General features: G+C 35.0%; 1 protein-coding gene across 1 annotated transcript; it reads right to left on the bottom strand.

Annotated features, from left to right (window-relative positions):
• Positions 1-7,879: 7,879 nt before the first annotated feature.
• On the bottom strand, positions 7,880-8,386 carry LOC137776225 (uncharacterized). The gene has a single exon (XM_068562463.1). The coding sequence runs from the start codon at positions 8,384-8,386 to the stop codon at positions 7,880-7,882; it is 507 nt and encodes a 168-aa protein (XP_068418564.1).
• Between the last annotated feature and the right edge of the window lie 15,856 nt (positions 8,387-24,242).

Raw genomic sequence — 24,242 nt, 5'->3', positions numbered from 1 at the left:
ATGAAATTTGACCATTAGCATCATGATGATAATTAAAATATCTGTGCATTCTTCCTTTTCTCTATTGCCGACAGCTGAGAACGAGTATGACAGCTCAATCTCTCTTATCATTGGCAATCATTGGCAATCAGTTAAGCAAAGAGATTATTATATTCATCGTGTTTTCTTATGTAGTTGATATAATAATTAACCAGCCAGATATCAGATTTCAAAGTTTACTACAATTGCTATTTGAAGTTCCTAAATCATCTGAATAGTTCTAATGTATAAGAATATTATTGTGAAAAACTCCCAGAAGATACAAAAGAAACTTTCATGAACAATATCAGAATTATTATTAGTGCATTTATTTCATTACATAAAATATATTTCTTTTAAATCATATAATTCTGTTATGTTAACATATATGATTATCTTTAAAAATTTTTGTTTTTAATTTTATTTTTCCTAGTTCTGGTCCTAGTATCTGGAGGAGAGTGTTCTTTCACTGAAGTAAAACCAACTACAAATTATGTAAGGAATACTGCGGTACTATAATTAGTGGCACTAAATCAAAATAGAAGCTTAATCAACTTTTAGTATTAGTTCAGCTGCAATTCAGTGATTTTTCTAATTCCAAATTATTCAAGAGCCCTAATCCATGTTGGCTTAAAACGTGTATAGATGTTGTTATTGAGGGAATAGTGCCTTTTCATTTACACAACAGATACTCATTTTACTCAACAAAGGTTTATTGAGCAGCTAACTTGTGCCAGTCACTCTTCTGGGCACAGTGAATAACATAGATAAGATCCCTGCTATCACAGAGTTTACAATCTAGTCTTTGTTTATAAATTGGGTGACCATATATTTTACCATCTTACCCAAGACACTTTTGAGAGTGAAAGGACTATTAGTATTATTCTGGCACAATCGATGTAATCTGAGACTGTATGCTCATCTCATTAATAAATGACATATTGGAATTTAGATTATAACTTTCAAAGATTTTTTAAATTGTAGTATTTTGATATATCAAGGATAACATTGTTTTGTTATTTGTAAATTTATATTTATATGTGTAAATTTTTTAAGACCCTCGATTTCTAATTCAGTCCTCCATTGAATGAAGGCCAACTGCATCATTCAACCTCCTGCGATGAGTGCCAGTGACTAGAGTTCATGAATTTTCTAGAATTTTGGCATTTTATTTTCTAATGATACTTATTGTCAGAAAAATGTTCTCATGCTATGTTGAAATATTCTTCTTTGTAACTTTAACTTATATTCCCTATTTCTTTTTTCTAGAAATAAAATAACTTTTCCTCTAAATAACAGCTTTTAAGCATTTAAGGACAAATATTATAGTTTTACTATAAAAATACTATTTCTTAAAGGCTAAACTTGGTCATTTGACTTTTACTTAAGTCTGATATGCAAACTTCTTTTAAAATATGTAAGTGGTGGAGAAAAGAATCACTCTCTTTATTATCAAATGTCACTGAATCACACTTAGTGGACAGTACCCCTGGTTAAGTAATTGACTCAGATGCAGTTTGCCATTAATATTAGTGACATTTAGTATGGAAAGGTGTGTATGCCTTTACCAATGAGTATACCATGTGATCATAATCTTATTCTAATTATAATTCTCCATGCATGAAGTATTATTGTTTCTACTTATGGGATATCAATGTTTCAAGAAATACTTTTTGCATTCCAAGGTATATTTAAAATGCTACCTCCATTAACTAGACATCACTAAGTGCTAAGACGGAAAGTTATGGTGGGAATGGGGAGAAAGACATTTAATAGATTAAATCTATTGTAAAGGCCAAACAACAATAATGAATATAAACAAGACTTTGGCGATATATTTTCGGATTTATCACGGTGGCATGACAAATATAACTCCTTTCTCAATTGTAGTTAGGTCTGGAACTGAGGCAGGAACTAAGGCTACACGTTGTGTTGGGGGAGGTTTATGGGATTGAGTGGTGAAGACCTGAGGTTGGCTCAGTCAGGGATAGTGAGATGGGGCTGACAATAAGTGGGATTGAACTGATGTCATTAAAAATATAAAGAAAGCGAAGAAATAGTTTGAATCTGGCCGTTGCAGGTAGGAGTCAAGTTCTGGCCCAGCTCTTAAAGATCATGATAAGCGAGGCTAGTAGAGGAGAAAAAGGAGGGCATTGTAGGAAAGTAGAAAGGGAGGGCATAAAAGGGAAGGATAGAGATTGATAGAGAGAGGTCTGAGTGAACAGCAGAGAGAAATGATATCAAATAATTACAGGAAAATAGAATTAAATGACAGTACGAGACTTTTGATATTTTATGTAGAAATGGCAAGCCAAACAGCAACATTTTAAACAGGAAAATAATGTGAAAATTATATTTGGATAACTAAAGCTAAACATATGCTTACCCGTCAGTACATGACATAGACATTTTGTTGATTGAAAGTAGCCATGTTCAAAAGCATATATACTATGCAATTACATTTATGTGAATAAAGGACAGTCAAAATTAATTTATGGTGACAGAATTCAGAATGATGGTTACCTCTGGGGAAATGGGGCACTGATATTAGGAATAAGGAATTTCTAGGGTGATGGACATGTTTTATATCTTAATCTAGATATATACATATATGTATAAAAATTTATTGAAAAATTAATAAAAAGGAGAGAAACATAAAAGTAAAAAATTACACTTGGACTTTATTCTGTTTTTCTTTATAACTTTAAGATAATGCTTAACTCATTAACTTTTAGCATTACATTTTTCAGTATAAGCTTAGCAAAAATATAAATTTTCTTCCAAATTCATCTGGAAGGAATATAATATTTTCATTATAAAATTCTTAGAATTTTCTAATTTCCATTTTTTATTTGACTCATAATTTATTTTTAAGTTTCTAAAATATTCTCCAGTGTTAGGGCTCTTCTAGTTATCTTTTAAATTTTGCTTCTAATTTCAATTGTTTATGATAAGAGAAAACGATTAAAATAATACCAATTCTGAAATTTATTGAGAATTATTTTATATATATGGTCAATTTTTGCATATGTTCCGTGTGAGCTTGAGAAAAATGCGTATTCACTTATTGTAGAGTGAGAAAACTATAAATTGATTCACCCACTCAGGAAATTTTAACCTCTAAAACTGTAATTCAATAAATTTATGTTGCTTTAAGCCACAAAGTTTGTGGTGCAGCAATAGGAAACTAATACAGATATTGGGTCCTGGAAGGTTCTGTGATAACAAATACCTAAATAAGTGGAAGTGGCTTTGGAATTGGGCAATGAAAAGAGGTTGGAAAATTTCTGCGGTGCGTGATACAAAAAGCCGAGATTGCCTTCAACAGATGTCAGATGATATATGGTTAATATCCATCTATATGGGTGTTAATAACTCTGCTATTGCAGTTTCAGAAGAAAGTGAGAAGCATGGTAGAGGAGGCCTATATTGTCTTAGAGAATAACTAAATCATCATAAACAGACTGTTGGTAGAAAAATGGATGTCAAAGGTGCTGCTGGTGAGGGCTCGGGTGAAAATGAAAAACATGTTATTGGAAAGTAGCGGAAATTGGATCCTTGTTATATAAAGGCATAAACTTAGCTGAATGGTGTCCTTCATGATTTAGTTATGTGGAAAGTGGACTTGTAAGCAATGAACTTGGACATTTAGCTGAAGAGATTTCCAAGCAAAGTGTTGAAGGTGTGAACTGGTTTGTTCTTGTTATTTATAGTAAAATGCAAGAGGAAACAGATAAATTTAGGGAAGAACTGTTAAGCATAAAAAAATGAGGACTTGATGATTTGGGAAATTCTCAGCCTACCCAGATTGCAGAAGATGCTAAAAATAGGAGATTCACTGTTAGGAAAGCATGCTAGGGAGAGAGCCAGGAGTGTGGTTGGACAACCTTTTACTAGTGCCTTGGAAGGATAAAAAGTCAGAGAACTCAATAATAGAGACAGCTCTTTGAAGAGCCTGTGATTCATGGATTCCCTCAGTCATCTCAGCAGAAGCCAGGAATAGAGATGGAATTTTTCCAGGAAAGATCTGTGGAGGAATATCTTGTTTAATGAAGTGACATACACAGGGGACCACAAGGTCCTTGAGAATTTTATACCAGCAGAAACACTGCCAGCTTGGAATGCAAGGGAGAGAGACAGGATGAAATAAAAGAAGTTACTTGGACTCTCAAAATTCTTCAGGCGGGAAACAGGCTGACAACACTACTCAGCTGCAAACATACGCTACTTTTCAAGAAAAGGAAGAATGACTGCCTTTCAAGTAAAAGGATGAAACAGAAGACCCAAAAAGGTGGACCCTCAAGCCAGAGGGCTATTTCCAGGCCTTGAAACCTAATGTTGTTTTTCTGTCTGGATCTCTAAATTGCTTGGGACCAGTGGCTAATTCTTTCTTTCATTTTCTCCCTTTTGGAATGGGACTATCTATAAATGTTATGTTACGCCTGTCTCACCATTATACTTTGGAAGCAGATAACTTGTTTTCTAGTTCCGCAGGTCCACAGATGAAAAGCTATTTTGTCCCAGAATGGATTATATCCAGAGCTTCATTCATGCCTAATTTTAAGATGAGTTAGATGATGAAATTGGGGACTTTCAGGTTCATGAAGCTTAGATATTTTGGACTTGAGTTGATGCTGTAATGGCCTGAGACTGGGAGTTTGAGATAGAGTGAATGTATTTTATATTTGGATGGGTAAGAATCTTTTGGGGGCCAGCAAATGAACAATGTTAGCCTGAATAATGCCCCCCAAAATGTACACATCTTAATCCCCATCTTATCTTACATGGCAAAAGAGACTTTGCAGATGTCATTAAATTAAAAACCTTGAGATGGGAAATCATCTTGAATTATCAAGATGAACCAAATGTAACCACAAGGTTAGTTATACAAGAAAAGCAAGAGGATCAGTAAAAGAGAGAGAGAGAGAGGTGTGATGACAAAAGCAGAGGTTGAAGTGATGTAAAGAAGGGGCCATGGGCCAAGGAATGCAGGCATCCTCTAGAAGCTAGGTAAGACAAAAAAACCAACTCTTCCCCAGAGATAATAATTGTTATTATCTCTATTTTATTTTAAAAATAGTAAAATTGCATTTTTAAGCCCTTAAATTTTTGGTAATTTGGCAGCAATAGGAAACTAACACGCAAGTCAATTAACATTTATCTATTTATATATTTATGCAACAGATATTTATTGAGCACCTACTATACCTTGAGCTGGAAAAAAAATCTTACTATCATTTTAAAAAGTAAGCTTGTGTGTATGTGTGTGTGTGTGTGTGTTTAACTGAAATGACTTGAAGAGAAAGGAATTTCAACGTGTGTAAGTATAATCCAAATTAAAGTATTTAAATACAGTTATTTCATTTTTAAGTATGTAGAATTTATGGTAAATAGGTTAACATACTAAAGATAATATTACTATTGCACTAATTTTAAAATTATTTCTAATTAGCATGGTCCATATTGATATGTTTATTTAAAATTTTTTGCTTAAACATACACCCATTTTTTCCCATTTGGTAAGCAAAATATTCCCTCCTCACCCCTGCCAGAATGTAATCATATAATAAATAGCAGTCCATTCTTTATAGGTTTGAATGAAGCTAACATTTTTTATAGTGTGTGAAATAGACTGAATATTTGTGTCCCCCAAATTTATATGTTAAATCCTACCCCCAATATGATGGAATTTGGAGGCAGGGCTTTTGGAAGGTAATTAGGTTATAAAGGTGAAGCCCTCATGCATAGGGTTAGTGCCCTTATAAAAAAGACCCCAGAGAGCTGCCTTCCCCTTTCACCATGTGAAGCCACAGAGAAAAGGCAGCTGTTGATGAACCAGGAAACTCTCACTAGATACTAAATCTGCTAGCATCTTATTCTTGAACTTCCCAGCCTTCCCACGATGAGAAATAAATTTCTGTTGTTTATAAGCCACTCAGTCTGTGGTATTATGTTATTGCAGCCTGACTGGACTAAGACAGTCTCAAGAACTAACTTTTTAAAATAATTTTTCAATGTCTACTGATTTGTAAAATATATATTCTTGGCTCCCACACTGATTCTGCTTCAGTAATTTCCAGTGGAGCCTGGTCATTGTAAGCATCGATTTAAATCTCATCAATTAGCAGAAATTATAAACAAAGTCCAAATTAAAAATTTTATTAATAATCTTGCACAGTTATTTTCTTCCTTGGACTCTTCTTCAGTATTTAATTAGTGCTTCCATTTGAAATAGCAAAAACAAATGTATAGCAATGTTAATAGCAGCCAATATGCTAAAGACAAAACAATTTGAGGAGAAAAATAACCACATTTTTGTACGGCATATATAGGAAACAAAATATAATAATTAAAATTGTTCTATGTAAGTTTATTTAACGTACTTCTATATTTAATGTTCATCCTTTAAACACATTGGTAGTTAAAAACAGATATTAATAGTAATTTTACTATGAGATTTTATCATACATTTCTTAGATAAGGCTTTTTCAATAACAAATTAGGTTCACTTTTATGCAGATTATATGATATAAAACTTTTAGGAAAACTGATAAACTCTTTAAGTTAAAATTTCAGTTCTTGTAAAATGGTGATCTAGTAAGTGTGGAAGACAGTGTGGGTTTTATGTAATACAGTGATGGATTAGTGATGGGCTAAATGGTTGCCTTTTGTCCTTGAGAGGGTGATAAACTTCCAATGAAGTATTGCTGTTGGTTAGAGAATCACCTACAATAGTTGTAGATATAAATTTAACATGAGAGATGGTAGGGGGAAACAGATGATGGGATAATTAGAGATAAAAACTAAGAATTCTTTTGCTATGGGGAAATCATTGTGTTGTTGCAATGTTTTTCTGTTTTGTTTTATTTTTTAAGTAGTTCTGGGAACAGTTATGGTAGTCAATTAACCTGACATGGTGATTGTAGTTGTGGTGGTTTCAGGCTCAACTGAAAAATACCACATCATTTGATCCCACAACAACCAAAACTAGTCCCACCATTTCAGACAAATCTACAGCATCATTTCTTGTGGTAGCTGTTACTTCCATTGTTGTATTGGTTTTTTGATGGTTATAAATTTAGTGACAGTAATGGTGGTCATAGCTTCAATTGAAATTATTATAGTGTCTTTGTGGTACTAAAATTATATAGAACATATGGTGCTTTTTGATTTCGCTAAAATAGTGAAGATGGCCTACTGTGCTTGTTGGTTCATTAGAAGCAATGGTAGCTTTGGTAGTTGTGGCCTTTGTTACCTGGATGTTAGTTGTTGTCATCTCAATTAACTAGCATTGGTGGTAAATGTGGGGCAGAGTGAATGCATGATATTGAGGTGGCTGTATTGTGAGAGGAATGAGTTTCATTGAATAAGTAGCAATGGCTGATATGGTTGCAAATTCAAAGTTGTACAAATTATAGGTTTACTTCAAGTACTGGGTATAGAGAGTTGAGATAAAGTGGGAGTGGTGGCAGCTGTCCTGGTAGTAGGATAGTGGTGGTTATTAATTCAGCTGAAGTATTGGTTCCCATTGTGGTTGAAGTGGTTAAAGCTGTAGGGTTATAGACTCATTTGAAGTGTTATAAATTCTGTTGAAGTGCTTTGTTATTTTAATAGTAGCTTCTGAAAAAAATTATGAGTGTTTATGAATGAAGTTTTGGTTCTTGCTTTCATACCTGTACATTTTGTACATTTAGTGGTATTTGGAAATTAAATTTAAATGGGAGTGACTTTTTTGGCTGGAGGTTCAGTGGAATTGGTAGGAGGTTTAGGTTTACTTCAAGGATAGTTGGTGCTGTGGTAGAGGGTTTAGTAGAAGTGGAAGTTTGAGTTATCATATTTGTAGTTTCAGCTGAAGTGGCTATTATATCTCTAAGTGTAGTAGTTCAGTAGAAATTGTAGTGCTTTCAGGTTCAATGAATGAGGTGGTATCGACTGCATTTGTTGTAATTTCAAATGAAGAGGTTGTTATATTTGTAAAAGTAGTAGGTTCAGTAGCAATTGTTGTATTTTCAGATTCAGTGGAAGTGATCATTTCTGTTGTGGTCATAAGTTCAGTTGAAGTACCTGTAGTCGAATGGGTTTTGGGATCAATTGAGGAGGTGATACTTATAGATTTACTAGAAGTCAGGATGGCTGTTGAGGCACGTTCAGAAGAGGTTGTGATGGTCGTAGGTACAGGAGTTATATGTTCTTTTGGAGTGGTTATAGTTGTAATGTCTGTGGGAGTAACGCTGGGTATAACTTCTGTTGACGTGGTTATAGCTGTTGTGGTGGTATTATGCTCAATCGAAGTGGTAGGTTCAGTCAGACGGGTGGTAGTGTACCTCATGGTAAGTGGTTCAGTTGAAATGCTGGTGGTTGTTTCCATTATGGTAGCAGCTTCAGCTGAAGTGGAGGTTGTGGCAGTTGGTGTCTGTAGGTTCAGTTGAAACTGTGTTGGTTGCAGGTTCAGGGGACATGGTGGTAGTGGGCTTTATGGCAACAGGTTCAGTTGCCATAAGTGGTGGAGTTGTCTGCTGTGGTGGTTGTAGGTTCCTTTGCTGTGATCATAGTAGTTGTACTGGTGAACTAGCTTATCGGTGTTCACCAGTAATGGCCACAAAATAAAACTCAAATGCATTAGCTATATCTATTACATAAAGTTTTATGTTCTCTGTTTATACATTGGAAAAGATTATCATATTATATATTCCCTTGGAGGAAAAATAAAACCACCGAACCTGTCTTTATATATATATATATATATATATATATATATATATATATATATATATATATACACACTTTTATTTGCCTATAATCTTCAGTTGATATTTTATTCCATTTGTCAAACTCTCCCTCAATAGAAAAACTCTCTCTCCATAACTGTTCAAATATCTAGTTGAAAAGAGAAATATATATTCTAAATCTTATTTTAAATAGCTTTTGAAAACATTTGTAAGTTTGACATTATTTGGAGAAACCATAATATTAGCTAATGATTAGCTTCATAAAGAGAATTTAATTTTAATTTTAATTGGAGTGTTTTGGCATCATAGTGAAGTAAAAAAATCACAACGAATCTGGAAATGATTTGTGTGCATGTTGGGTAAGGGGTCTCATTACCCTGGATCAAGAGAAAAAATCTCTTGCTTTTGAGGCAGAATTGTCTTCCTTAAAAATCTTTCATTCAGCAAAAAAGATACATGCACCCCAATGTTCATTGCAGCACTATTTACAAAAACCAGGACATGGAAGCAACCTAAATGTCCATTGACAGAGGAATGGATAAAGATGTGGTACATATATACAATGGAATATTATTCAGCTATAAAATGAACGAAATAATGCCATTTGCAGCAACATGGATGGACCTGGAGATTGTTACACTGAGTGAAGTAATTCAGACAGAGAAGGACAAATACCAAACGATACCATTTATATGTGGACTCTAAAAAAATGGGACAAATGAACTTATTCACAAAACAGAAATAGAGTCACAGATGTAGAAAACAATCTTACGGTTACCAGGGGGGAAAAAGGGAGAGGGATAAATTGGGAGATAGGGATTGACATATACACACTACTATATATAAAACAGATAACTAATAAGGACCTACTGTATAGCACAGGGAACTCTACTAAATACTCTGTAATGACTTATATGGGAAAAGAACCTAAAAAAGAGTGGATATATGTGTATGTATAACTGATTCACTTTGCTGTACAGCAGAAAGTAACACAACATTGTAAATCAACTATACTCCAATGAAAATTTTTTTAAAAATCGTTCATTCAGCAGATATTTATTGAGCAACATGACTTTCTTCTTTGACCTGTCTCTTCAGTGCAGAAATATGTTACTCCATGCCTTTTCTTTTTTCTTTGGACTGTTTATTTCAAACTGTACTTTTATTATTCCATCCAGTTTTACATTTTTTTTTAATGCCAAGGGCAATTTGATTAGATTTGCCTACTTACCAAAAAAAAAAAAACCAAATGCTATTGTAAATATCATCTAGCACATGGTTAACATTGGTATTAAAACATAAACAATCATGTTAACAAATTGCACATAAATAAAACAGAATTTTTAGAGAGGATCCCTCTTAGATCTAGGGACCATATCCAAGATTAGCTCCTGATTTTCAAGGATTTTGGAAATATTTGAGTTCTGACAAGTCTAAAATTTGTGCGAAAAGAAAAATCTATGCATTATATAATAAAATCTGGACATCAAACTTAAAAACAAATCAAATTGAAGAAGTTAAAGCCGAAATTACATAATTATTTTGAATCATGACTGTAGAACATTTCAAAATTTGATTAATTCGTATTGACAGAAAATTGCACCTGTTGAAGATTAATAAGTATTTGAAATAGTTTTTAAACTATGCATGGAGTGACATAATGTATGAATAAAAATATAAGATTTGTGATTGACAATGAGTGGTTGAAAAGTTAATAAATTGACTTTTCCTCAATAACTAGAAGTATTCATTCCTTTTCTTGAAGATTACAGAAATTACTAGAATTTTCTGTAAAGACTGAGTATAAGACTCACATAAGCAAGCTGTCAAAATGGAAAAATAAATACTCACTGGCTGTTTTCCAGGGGGTTCAACATTCACAATACATTTTCCATGCTTTTTCTCCATTTTCTACCACAGGCTTAACTCCAGGAACAATTTTCATTTTGAACAGTGGCCTTTATACCTGGAATTTTGAGAAATAATTGAGTTGATTGATGCTACCATGTTATGAACTATGATGCATCAGTGCAGGTATGAACTAAATTAAGTAATAAGCTATCATTCCCCAATATAGGATCCACCTTAGAGGAAAAAGTAAGGTAGTAATTAATACAACAAACAAGAAAACCAATCTTGCCTATGGGAGCTATTCCCTCCTGGCTCTCCAAAGAGAAAAAAAAAATTCTCAAATTATAACTCATGTTACATTCTCTTAACTTTTAGCAACGTCTCTCTCATTTACCCTTCCTTCTGACTTTGGGGTCTTCTCCATGATAAAATTCTGGACCAGGTGATATTTGCCATTGCTTTCCTTCCAACTAAGCATGGCCACCTTCTCTCCCCTTGTTGGCACCTCCTCTTTTAGGTGCATAGCTCTCTCCTCACTAGGCTTTAACACTTTCAGGCTCTCCTCCCATGCTCTAAAACTTTCCAGTCCTCCTCCCTCAGCTTCCAGAAAAATGTGTCTGAGCCCACTTCCTCAGAGCTCCGACTCTGAGAGCTGGTAAATCTGATATAGAAATGTATTCACCAAGGTCTTCCATCTTTCAGAAGGGCACTAGGAAATTTAGTTAAAGGGAATTGATTCAACAAGTTTCTTCCAACATCTTCATATTTAACTGCTGAGGCAGCCTCTGCTTTACACAGGTAGAAATGTCACTGTGACTCAGCAAAATCTAAATTGCAATAGGCTGGAGTTTAGAAATAACTATCAATTTAGAAGTTAACAATTAGTATCCAACACATATATCCAGAGAGATCGTCACAAAAGTGGCACAGAAAGTTCTTGGTGAAGAATGGTATTTGAATAATGTAAGTTTTTAAAAAATGACTCATACAGTAAGTAATCAAAAACTAATTCAAAAATAATGTTCTTTTATGATAAATATATCATTAGCACTAATTGACTAGCTAGAGATTCATCTAATTTAATACATCTCAATCTACCAATAAAATGTAGACCATCTATTCCAACCCTGACAATTTGCAATTGAAAACATTGAGGCCCCAAGAGGAGAAGTGACAAAACCAGTTTAATCGTCGTGGTCAGAACCTCCTGCTGTCTTTCAGACTAGTAGCCACCCATATATCGCAGCTCAGGATGAAGAAAGGCAGACAATCCATTAGAGAGTCCATTAGCTTTCCTTTAAAAAAAAAAAAAAAAAGCAAATATTCAAGTTCCAGAGTTGGAAAGGACTGGGGAGACTTCTTGGGAATGCTTACTCCTGGACCTCACTAGACTGACTAAATCTAAAGGGGGTTTTGTACTCTGCTTAGATGACTCTAATGCACACCAAAGTCTGAGAAGCACTAAGTTAGAAAATGTTGTAAAGAAAAGTGATGGAGCAGAGCCTCCCATCAAGCCTCTTAGATAGCCTCAACCACCAGAGGGCAGACAGCAGAAGCAAGAAAAACTACAATCCTGCAGCCTGTGGACCAAAAACCACAGTTACAGAAAGAGAGACAAGATGAAAAGGCAGAGGGCTATGTACCAGATGAAGGAATAAGAAAAAACCCCAGAAAAACAACTAAATGAAGTGGACATAGGCAACCTTCCAGAAAAAGAATTCAGAATAATGATAGTGAAGATGATCCAGGACCTCGGAATAAGAATGGAGGCAAAGATTGAGAAGATGCAAGAAATGATTAACAAAGACCTAGAAGAATTAAAGAACAAACAAACAGAGATGACCAATACAATAACTGAAATGAAAACTACACTAGAAGGAATCAATAGCAGAATAACTGAGGCAGAAGAACGGATAAGTGACCTGGAAGACAGGATGGTGGAATTCACTGCTGCGGAACAGAATAAAGAAAAAAGAATGAAAAGAAATGAAGACAGCCTAAGAGACCTCTGGGACAACATTAAACGCAACAACATTCGCATTATAGCGGTCCCAGAAGGAGAAGAGAGAGAGAAAGGACCAGAGAAAATATTTGAAGAGATTATACTCGAAAACTTCCCTAACATGGGAAAGGAAATAGCCACCCAAGTCCAGGAAGCGCAGAGAGTCCCATACAGGATAAACCCAAGGAGAAACACGCCGAGACATACAGTAATCAAAGTGGCAAAAATTAAAGACAAAGAAAAATTATTGAAAGCAGCAAGGGAAAAACGACAAATAACATACAAGGGAACTCCCATAAGGTTAACAGCTGATTTCTCAGCAGAAACTCTACAAGCCAGAAGGGAGTGGCATAACATATTTAAAGTGATGAAAGGGAAGAACCTACAACCAAGATTACTCTACCCGGCAAGGATCTCATTTAGATTTGATGGAGAAATCAAAAGCTTTACAGACAAGCAAAAGCTAAGAGAATTCAGCACCACCAAACCAGCTCTACAACAAATGCTAAAGGAACTTCTCTAAGTGGGAAACACAAGAGAAGAAAAGGACCTACAAAAACAAACCCAAAACAATTAAGAAAATGGTCATAGGAACATACATATCGATAATTACCTTAAACGTCAATGGATTAAATGCCCCAACCAAAAGACATAGACTGGCTGAATGGATACAAAAACAAGACCCATATATATGCTGTCTACAAGAGACCCACTTTAGACCTAGGGACACATACAGACTGAAAGTGAGGGGATGGAAAAAGATATTCCATGCAAATGGAAATCAAAAGAAAGCTGGAGTAGCTATACTCATATCAGATAAAATAGACTTTAAAATAAAGAATGTTACAAGAGACAAGGAAGGACACTACATAACGATCAAGGGATCAATCCAAGAAGAAGATATAACAATTATAAATATATATGCACCCAACATGGGAGCACCTCAATACATAAGGCAACTGCTAACAGCTATAAAAGAGGAGATCGACAGTAACACAATAATAGTGGGGGACTTTAACACCTCACTTACACCAATGGACAGATCATCCAAAATGAAAATGAATAAGGAAACAGAAGCTTTAAATGACACAATATACCAGTTAGATTTAATTGATATATATAGGACATTCCATCCAAAAACAGAAGATTACACGTTCTTCTCAAGTGCGCACGGAACATTCTCCAGGATAGATCACATCTTGGGTCACAAATCAAGCCTCAGTAAATTTAAGAAAATTGAAATCATATCAAGCATCTTTTCTGACCACAACGCTATGAGATTAGAAATCAATTACAGGGAAAAAAACGTAAAACAGACAGACACATGGAGGCTAAACAATACGTTACTAAATAACCAAGAGATCACTGAAGAAATCAGAGAGGAAATCAAAAAATACCTAGAGACAAATGACAATGAAAACACGAAGACCCAAAACCTATGGGATGCAGCAAAAGCAGTTCTAAGCGGGAAGTTTATAGCTATACAAGCCTATCTCAAGAAACAAGAAAAATCTCAAGAAAACAATCTAACCTTACACCTAAAGAAACTAGAGAAAGAAGAACAAACAAAGCCCAAAGTTAGCAGAAGGAAAGAAATCATAAAGATCAGAGCAGAAATAAATGAAATAGAAACAAAGAAAACAACAGCAAAGATCAATAAAACTAAAAGCTGGTTCTTTGAGAAGATAAACAAAATTGATAAACCATTAGCCAGACTCATCAAGAAAAAGACGGAGAGGACTCAAATCAATAAAATCAGAAATGAAAAAGGAGAAGTTACAACAGACACCGCAGAAATACAAAGCATCCTAAGAGACTACTACAAGCAACTTTATGCCAATAAAATGGACAACCTGGAAGAAATGGACACATTTTTAGAAAGGTATAACCTTCCAAGACTGAACCAGGAAGAAACAGAAAATATGAACAGACCAATCACAAGTAATGAAATTGAAACTGTGATTAAAAATCTTCCAACAAACAAAAGTCCAGGACCAGATGGCTTCACAGGTGAATTCTATCAAACATTTAGAGAAGAGCTAACACCTATCCTTCTCAAACTCTTCCAAAAGATTGCAGAGGAAGGAACACTCCCAAACTCATTCTATGAGGCCACCATCACCCTGATACCAAAACCAGACAAAGACACTACAAAAAAAGAAAATTACAGACCAATATCACTGATGAATATAGATGCAAAAATCCTCAACAAAATACTAGCAAACAGAATCCAACAACACATTAAAAGGATCATACACCACGATCAAGTGGGATTTATCCCAGGGATGCAAGGATTCTTCAATATACGCAAATCAATCAATGTGATACACCATATTAACAAATTGAAGAATAAAAACCATATGATCATCTCAATAGATGCAGAAAAAGCTTTTGACAAAATTCAACACCCATTTATGATAAAAACTCTCCAGAAAGTGGGCATAGAGGGAACCTACCTCAACATAATAAAGGCCATATATGACAAACCCACAGCAAACATCATTCTCAATGGTGAAAAACTGAAAGCATTTCCTCTAAGATCAGGAACGAGACAAGGATGTCCACTCTCACCACTATTATTCAACATAGTTCTGGAAGTCCTAGCCACGGCAATCAGAGAAGAAAAAGAAATAAAAGGAATACAAATTGGAAAAGAAGAAGTAAAACTGTCACTGTTTGCGGATGACATGATACTATACATAGAGAATCCTAAAACTGCCACCAGAAAACTGCTAGAGCTAATGAATGAATATGGTAAAGTTGCAGGATACAAAATGAATGCACAGAAATCTCTTGCATTCCTATACACTAATGATGAAAAATCTGAAAGAGAAATTATGGAAACACTCCCATTTACCATTGCAACAAAAAGAATAAAATACCTAGGAATAAACCTACCTAGGGAGACAAAAGACCTGTATGCAGAAAACTATAAGACACTGATGAAAGAAATTAAAGATGATACCAACAGATGGAGAGATATACCATGTTCTTGGATTGGAAGAATCAACATTGTGAAAATGACTATACTACCCAAAGCAATATACAGATTCAATGCAATCCCTATCAAATTACCAATGGCATTTTTTACGGAGCTAGAACAAATCATCTTAAAATTTGTATGGAGTCACAAAAGACCCTGAATAGCCAAAGCAGTCTTGAGGGAAAAAAATGGAGCTGGAGGAATCAGACTCCCTGACTTCAGACTATACTACAAAGCTACAGTAATCAAGACAATATGGTACCGGCACAAAAACAGAAACATAGATCAATGGAACAAGATAGAAAGCCCAGAGATTAACCCATGCACCTATGGTCAACTAATCTATGACAAAGGAGGCACAGATATACAATGGAGAAAAGACAGTCTCTTCAATAAGTGGTGCTGGGAAAACTGGACAGCTACATGTAAAAGAATGAAATTAGAATACTCCCTAGCACCATACACAAAAATAAACTCAAAATGGATTAGAGACCTAAATATAAGACTGGACACTATAAAACTCTTAGAGGAAAACATAGGAAGAACACTCTTTGACATAAATCACAGCAAGATCTTTTTTGATCCACCTCCTAGAGTAATGGAAATAAAAACAAAAATAAACAAATGGGACCTAATGAAACTTCAAAGCTTTTGCACAGCAAAGGAAACCATAAACAAGACGAAAAGACAACCCTCGGAATGGGAGAAAATATTTGCAAACGAATCAACGGACAAAGGATTAATCTCCAAAATATATAAACAGCTCATTCAGCTCAATATTAAAGAAACAAACACCCCAATCCAAAAATGGGCAGAAGACCTAAATAGACATTTCTCCAAAGAAGACATACAGACGGCCAAGAAGCACATGAAAAGATGCTCAACATCGCTAATTATTAGAGAAACGCAAATCCAAACTACAATGAGGTATCGCCTCACTCCTGTTAGAATGGGCATCATCAGAAAATCTACAAACAACAAATGTTGGCGAGGGTGTGGAGAAAAAGGAAACCTCTTGCACTGTTGGTGGGAATGTAAATCGATACAGCCACTCTGGAGAACAATATGGAGGTTCCTTAAAAAACTAAAAATAGAATTACCATATGATCCAGCAATCCCACTACCGGGCATATACCCAGAGAAAACCGTAATTCAAAAAGACACATGCACCCCAATGTTCATTGCAGCACTGTTTACAATAGCCAGGTCATGGAAGCAACCTAAATGCCCATCGACAGACGAATGGATAAAAAAGAAGTGGTACATATATACAATGGAATATTACTCAGCCATAAAAAGGAACGAAATTGAGTCATTTGTTGAGAAGTGGATAGATCTAGAGACTGTCATACAGAGTGAAGTAAGTCAGAAAGAGAAAAACAAATATCGTATATTAATGCATGTATGTGGAACCTAGAAAAATGGTACAGATGAGCTGGTTTGCAGGGCAGAAGTTGAGACACAGATGTAGAGAATGGACATATGGACACCAAGGGGGGAAAACTGCGGTGGGGTGGGGATGGTGGTGTGCTGAATTGGGCGATTGGGATTGACATGTATACACTGATGTGTATAAAATTGATGCCTAATAAGAACCTGCAGTATAAAAAAACAAACAAACAAAACAACTAATACTAAACTTTCATTGGGTTATTTGTATGGAAATATGTTAATATAAATGTTTCAGACATTACATGAAATTTCTAAAAATCTTATATTTGTATTTGTATGGAAATATGTATGGAAATATGTTAATATAAATGTTTCAGACATTACATGAAATTTCTAAAAATCTTATATGTTCTGGTATAATGTTATAAGTAATAATCCTAGTTATTACTTTAAAATGTATATCTCAGAAATAACTAATTTTCTTGTCAACTGCATTATTATGAACTTTCACCAAATCTTTAACTGTGGTCATTTTTAAGTCTTTTCTCATTTACAGACAGTTCTGGGTGTACTCTGATGCTTTTGCAAATATGTTCCTATTAAAGGGTTTCATCTTCAAGAAATTCATGGAAAAGACTCTGACAAGTACAGGTTTCTGGTAACTGACTGTACTGCTGAACTGAATGAATAAGCATTTTCAGAACTCTAATGAAAAACTGATGAACTCAAAAAAGTGCTAACAAAAGATCAAGATGAAAAAAAAATTTTAATTACATGGGACTGAGTGAACTGATGAGGATGAGTATAATTTTTGTGACTATCTGTCTGAATTAAAAATAAAAAATCCCACAAGGACTCAGAGGCAAAGAATATACAAATCAATTTTCACTGCAAAGTAAAGGAGCTGTTACAGTGGAGGATTACTGGACTGAATGTCAATATTATGACATAGTATGAGTGTGTTTCGGGTTTGGTAATTGCAATCATTGTTGCTTTTGTTGTGGTCATCCATGTACAATGCTTCGTGTCAGTCTATTTATCTCTTGTAAAAATAAAATACACTGTGTGTGTGTGAAAAAAAAAAAAAGAAAAGTGATGGAATTCCCTGAACTATGTAGGAAGAAATATTTTGTGTGTGTGTGTAGTTTAACCCTTTCAAAAGTCTTCTTATAAATGTATTCACCATTTTTAGCTTAAGAGTTCTAATTGGAATCAACTAAAACAGAATGTCATTGCCTCAGCTTCTAAAATAAATAGGCAATGAAAAATTTATGGAAGAGGGGAGAGAGTGAGAGAGTCATTTGTTTCGAAAAGCAGTATAACACAATGCCCACCAAGAAATGACTTGGGCCTGTAGGCTATAAGAATCCATGTGAATGAAATGTTTCAATAGTATTGAACACTGATAATAACATCAGCATCAATCGCACTTGACTACAAATGGCTTTTTTTCCAGGCTGGCTACGTGTTTGACACACTGCTAGCTTTCCCTAATAATTATCCTCTCTTTCACTTTCATAGTAAGCAAACCCCAGAATATTTAGCTGGGTACATGCCTGCCAACAATAAAGGCTAGCCTGCCCAACTGCCCATGTAGCAAGGTGTGGCCATATGACTAAATCCTGGCCCATGGCATGAGAAAAGAAGGTATGCGTGCAACTTCTGGTTGTATACTTAAGAGCAAGGAATATGCCCTTCCTTTCCCCTTTCCCTTCCTTTTCATTCAAAAGCAGATCAGTGGGTGAGCCATCCTGTAACCCAGAGATTAGAGCAATATCCTATGAACAGTGGAACAGACAACTGGAAGAAGCCTAAACTCTAAATTTTTAATAATGAAGAGCTACTGCAGCCCCTAAAATTCTATAACAGCTGGACTGCATTCTTAGTAATATACTATCTTATGATGGTAGGAAGACACTATCTTAATTTGACCCTGGAGCATCATAACCACAGAGTAGATAAAATTTCACAGGCATTCATTTGCATCTATACCTTTTTTTGGTAGTCTACAGAGGAATAAATAGTTTGATACTTGTGCAGTAACTGGAATGTTCCACTTTCAAAATGCCTGATTAATTAAAGAGTTGCAAAACCAAACTGGAAAGTACTGAAGAAAGTATGTTACTGTGAAATTCATATGATCTCTACTTTGTCAAAGAACAGTTTAATACAGGTATTACCTCATTACTCAACAGCACAGAGTAGAACACACCTGGATTAATATGGATATGGGTAAATCCGGGATTGCCACTTTGCCCAACCCTGGGGGTGCTTTTTGCATCCTAGGTTATGAAATTGGTGACCCTTATAGTGTTTCCAACTATCTTCACAGTCAGACATTCTATACCTGGGTATATTTCACAGTTAAGTCAGGATTCCCTATAAGGACTCTTCAATCTCTGGTGAATTTGTAGCCAAAAGAATTGGAAAACTTAGTGAAATAGTAAAGGTGCTTTGTATTTGGCCATTCTTTAGCCAAAAGAATTTGGTGGTCTCTTTCAAATTCACCTATTAATGCTCTGTCAGCTTGTTTTATATTTTTATCCACACACAAAAAAAACTCCTGGGTTTAAATTACACCATAATCTGATGACAGTTAAATCACGTTTGGTCCACTAATTGGCTGAGACCAGTAGGACAGCTCCTGTTCCCTGATTTGGAGTAATTTTTAGCCAAAGCGATTATTTTAGTTCGTCATTTTTATTGTTTGACATAGTAACTAACAAGCCAAACAAGAGGTTTAAAAATATAGTGGTTAGTGTTAATTAGTATTATTCAACTAATTTAAATGCATGAAAAAATCATTATAACATACACAAACATGCAAAGAAATTTTCAAAAGCCCTTTCAGAACTGTTATGTATTCATGTATTCAATTAGTGTTTTGCACAAAATCTGTAAATATAGAAGTTAAAAAAAGGAAAATTTCATACATCTTCTTATGTGATTATCATAAAAGAATGGGTTTTTTTTTTTTAAGAACTCAATTCCCAAAATCTAGGACAGAATTCTATGACAAAATGTTATTTCATCAAATTTAAAATAATGAAGTATTATCTAGGTAACATCTTGGATCAACAATAATTAGTACTACTCAAATTGGGAGCAAGCAACTGTTTGATCCGTATCAGTGATTTTTTTCTAATTTCACATTACACTAGATTCCATTCTAAGTCTACTTTAAAATGTCAAATGTGTTTTTATTGATAGAATATTGAGGGTTTTTTAATTCATTCATCAAGTGAATTGATGAAAACATATCAGGTATTTTTCTGGGCAATGGGGATTTATACAGTAATAAATAAAATAGGCAATAAATAGTAGTTGTGTTTTCTTGCGGGAAATGCTCTGCTTTTATAAATGGATGTAATTATGTTTGAGTTAAAAGGATTCTAGACATTCAGGTCAAACGCCAGTGAATGAAGTGAACCCTTATGCCAGCCTCTCTGTGCCACGTGCCGTGACCAGGAGCTTGTCTGTTTTCTAGGGTTCAGTATTCCTTTCTGGGTTGACTCTCCTGCTAGATCATTCTTCCTTATGTTGAGTAGAAGACTTCATCTCAGTAACTTCAACCTGTTTACCCAGGTTCTGTTTTCTAGAAAGATATACAAAATAAATAAAATTCTTCTCTTAAATAGTAGGTCTTAATTATTTTGGCACTACAACTGTGTCCCTCGTTATTCAAGATTTTTTTAAAAATCTGCTTCTTAAAAGACAAAAGTTACTCACTTGAGTTTTACCTAAGTCCTGTTAGTATTTTTAATGGGGGGGAAGGAAGGAAGGGAGGGAGGGAAGGGGGGAGCAAGGGAGGGACGGAGGGAGAGAGAGAGAAGAAAAGGAAGGAAGGAAGGAGGGAGGGAGGGAGGGAAGGAAGGAGAAAGAAAGGAGGGAGGGGGGAGGGAAGGAGGGGGAGGGAGGAAGAAAATAGCACCACAGAACCATCTGTTGTTGCAAAATGTCACTGCAGCCCCCTAAATGGGCCTTAACACCGGGATGTTAAGTCCTTTCCAGGACAATTACTGACATATACTAAGGAGAGATGTGGCTTTATAAGTGGGTGCACTCCTCTGACCATAACTTAATCTTCATAACCTCTCAAGAATTAAGTGTTAATATCCCCACGTCCTTGATGAGCCATCAAATCTTAAATAAACACTTAATGAGTCCCAAGCTAAGTTTAGTGTGTGAACCTGAGGTTTCCCCAGACACTCATCCAACAATCATTTAATTAAGGTCATTCTATAATTATTGTACATTTTCATTAAGAATAATGGGGAGAGAGAAATTATACATTTAAATGGGTAAATCTTATAATCTGAATTATATCTCAATAAAGCTATTAGAAGAAAAGATTAATAGCAGGGAGGTAGAGGGAGTGGAGTAAAAAATATTTAGAAGTGAATCAGTCAAAGAGATCAAGCAAAATATCGAAAAGAATAATAAACATGCTGGTAACTTACCTCAAGATGCATCAGGGAGGCCTGCATGTTAACAAGACAGGGATGGTGTTGAGGGCTGGAAATAGACTGTCCATGGGGACAGGAATCTATTTCTAAAAAATAGAAAGGGCTTAGCAAATGCAGTCAAGGTTGCCAGCCTTCTAATCATACACTCTCTACAATCCCTGACTGGGATTTAGGCAGATAGATGATTAGCACTCAGGTGTCCACGCTGGAGAAGTTTAACTTTCCAACAGGTGTCCCGAGTACAGAAATTAGGAATCTTTAAGAGCTCTGCAGTTTTGCAGTCTGTCAAGATCTGCCAGGAGTCAATAGGGCCTTAGCCCCTGGAGCTAAAGTTCCTGGGAAAGACCCAGTCTTCAGGAATGGGGCCTTAAAAGAACAGGATCCTGTTGCCAGAGTGTTCAGAGCTTGAGATTTGATACTTGTTCACCTAATCTGGGTTGAAAGTGTCAGAAGATGAGCATATGAAGCATGCCTGCCCAGCACTTAAATATATTTTTTTCTCTTATATGGTCAGTTCTGGAACTTGGGCAGAAACAGGGGTAAAACAGGGGCTACAGGTTGGAAGGTTTGGTGGACTTAGCTGTGAGGACTAGACAGGTTCAGAAAGGATGTATTTCTGTATCTCCTTTTACCCAACCCACTGCAAAAATCTAATTTTTCTATTTCTACTTTTTCAGTCCTCCAATCCCTTTTCTGCAAGGCATTTACATTGTTCCACCTAAAATTAAATAAGATATGTCACTTTCCGGCTCAACACTCCTCAATGGCATTCCTCTGGGGAAAGGAAAATCACTAAAACTTAGCAAAACATGTAAGATCTAAAGTAAGTTAGCCCCAGCTGACTTCATTGTGCATTCATGCAGACAACACTTGCTGTGTCCTAGCCACACTGCTTTTGGAAAATTAGGAAATATTTCAAATATACAAAGAGATATAAAGAATTTTACATGGAACACCCATATATATTCTATCACTCATCCTCAGAGACAAATCATTATAAAACATGTATGAATCTCACAAGGAAAAAGCTGAGCCAAAGAAGTCAGACACAAAAGAGTACATACTATACCAATCCCATTCCTGCTATGTTCGCAATCAGACAGAGTGGTCCGCGGTGTCAGAAATCAGAACAGTGTTTACTTTGGGGGAAGGAAAAAGGAGGTGGTGTTTGGGTGTGGGCACATGGCAGGCTTCTGAAGAGCTGGTAAGGTTCTGTTTCTTGATTTGGGTATGGGTGTGTTCACTCGGTGAAAACTCATTGAGCTGTACCTTATGATACGTGCATTTTCTGCACATACGTGTATTTCAACTAAAAAACATTTTAGAAAAATGACACTAATTAGAATAGCTTAACATTAAAAGTATATTAAAAGATGATTTAACAGTATAATTCCAATTCTAAAATCTTCATTTAATAATAAATTCTTATAATTTTTGCTATTTTCATTTATTGAGCAAAATATTTATTACCTGTTAGTTGCCAGGTACACACACTGGTTAAACATAGGGGCCAGGTTCCTCCCTTCAGGAAGCTTACCTAATATACTGTTGCTGTGATGAACATTTATTAAACAAAAATCCATTGAGCACCCACAATGTGTTAAACTGGGAAAATCTTCCATCCTTTACAGAGCAAACTTGTATTTATTTACACAGTGGACCTACTGCAGAACATGTCTCATCCTGATGAAATGAAGAGATGTAGAGCTGGAAAGTGGTAAAAGTTATGTCTTCTTTAACAAAAAAAGAAAAGTTCAGTCAGTGAAACATTTAATAAATAATATACAGTATCACTAATTAAAAAAATAATGAAGGAAATAAAGTGTTCTAATAAAGTTTTATTACATTAATTGCATATAGTTACAGTAAATAGGTTGGTAATACAGGGGGAAAGTAACTCTGTAAGACTGACTTGAAAGGATAGTTAAAAATTATTTCTAATTAGCATAGTGGCCACTAAAATATTTGTTCTAAATTACTTGAAAACGCATTTCTCCTTTTGGGTAAGGAAAGCATTTCCATACCCAGTCCCTACCATGTGCTCATGTGTCTATACGCTATTCAGCATCCTTTGTTTATAGGTAAAATTAACACCAACAAATGGAACTGACTTTTGTTAGTGCTTTAAAGAATATTTACTGATTTATATCAATCTCACTAACATCAAAGATACAGGTCACAATGCCCTTCTGAATTCACTGCTTCAAGTAGCGGTTATCAGTCCTGTTTGCACACTTTTTGAAGAATATAGATTTCTGGATCACCCTTGAGGATTCTGATTCAGTAGGACTGCAGTAGAGTGCATGTACCATCAACACTGATTTAAACCTGTGAATTACCAAGAATTCTAAGTAATAGAATCCAAATTTGTAAGTTTATTACTCTCAGCATTGCTATTTTCTTTTTCTGAATTTTCTCTGGTATTTCAGCAGATAGCAGGCATAAGTAAATATTTATCGAAAGTATTTAATTTAATGCCTTTATAAGATTACTGCAAAAAGTAGTAGAAAACAAACTTATTAATTGAAAATAGTGATAACACATTTAAATTTTTACTTATATATCAAAATGATTTAAAGAGAAAATGAAATGAAAAAAATGTTGGCACAATCTAAAAAGAAGATGTGGTAATATGTAAATCTATTTAAAACACCCTTACGATACAGAATGTGTTTTCCTTATTACATATGGAATTAGTGTATTAGAGACTACAACTTTATAATAGTAAAAGACTGTATTCACATTTGGTAACTTTTTATTTAATCATAACAGCTTTCCAGCATAAATAAATGGATTGGATT

The sequence above is a fragment of the Eschrichtius robustus genome, chromosome 14, assembly GCF_028021215.1.
Source record: "Eschrichtius robustus isolate mEscRob2 chromosome 14, mEscRob2.pri, whole genome shotgun sequence".
NCBI lineage: Eukaryota > Metazoa > Chordata > Mammalia > Artiodactyla > Eschrichtiidae > Eschrichtius > Eschrichtius robustus.
The sequence above is the reverse complement of the archived record's forward strand: the minus strand, read 5'-3'. Positions and strand labels throughout refer to the sequence as shown.

Coding starts and splice junctions, on each gene's coding strand:
- LOC137776225 (XM_068562463.1), bottom strand. CDS start 8,386: ATGGAAACAACCACCAGCATTTCAACTGAACCACTTACCATGAGGTAC.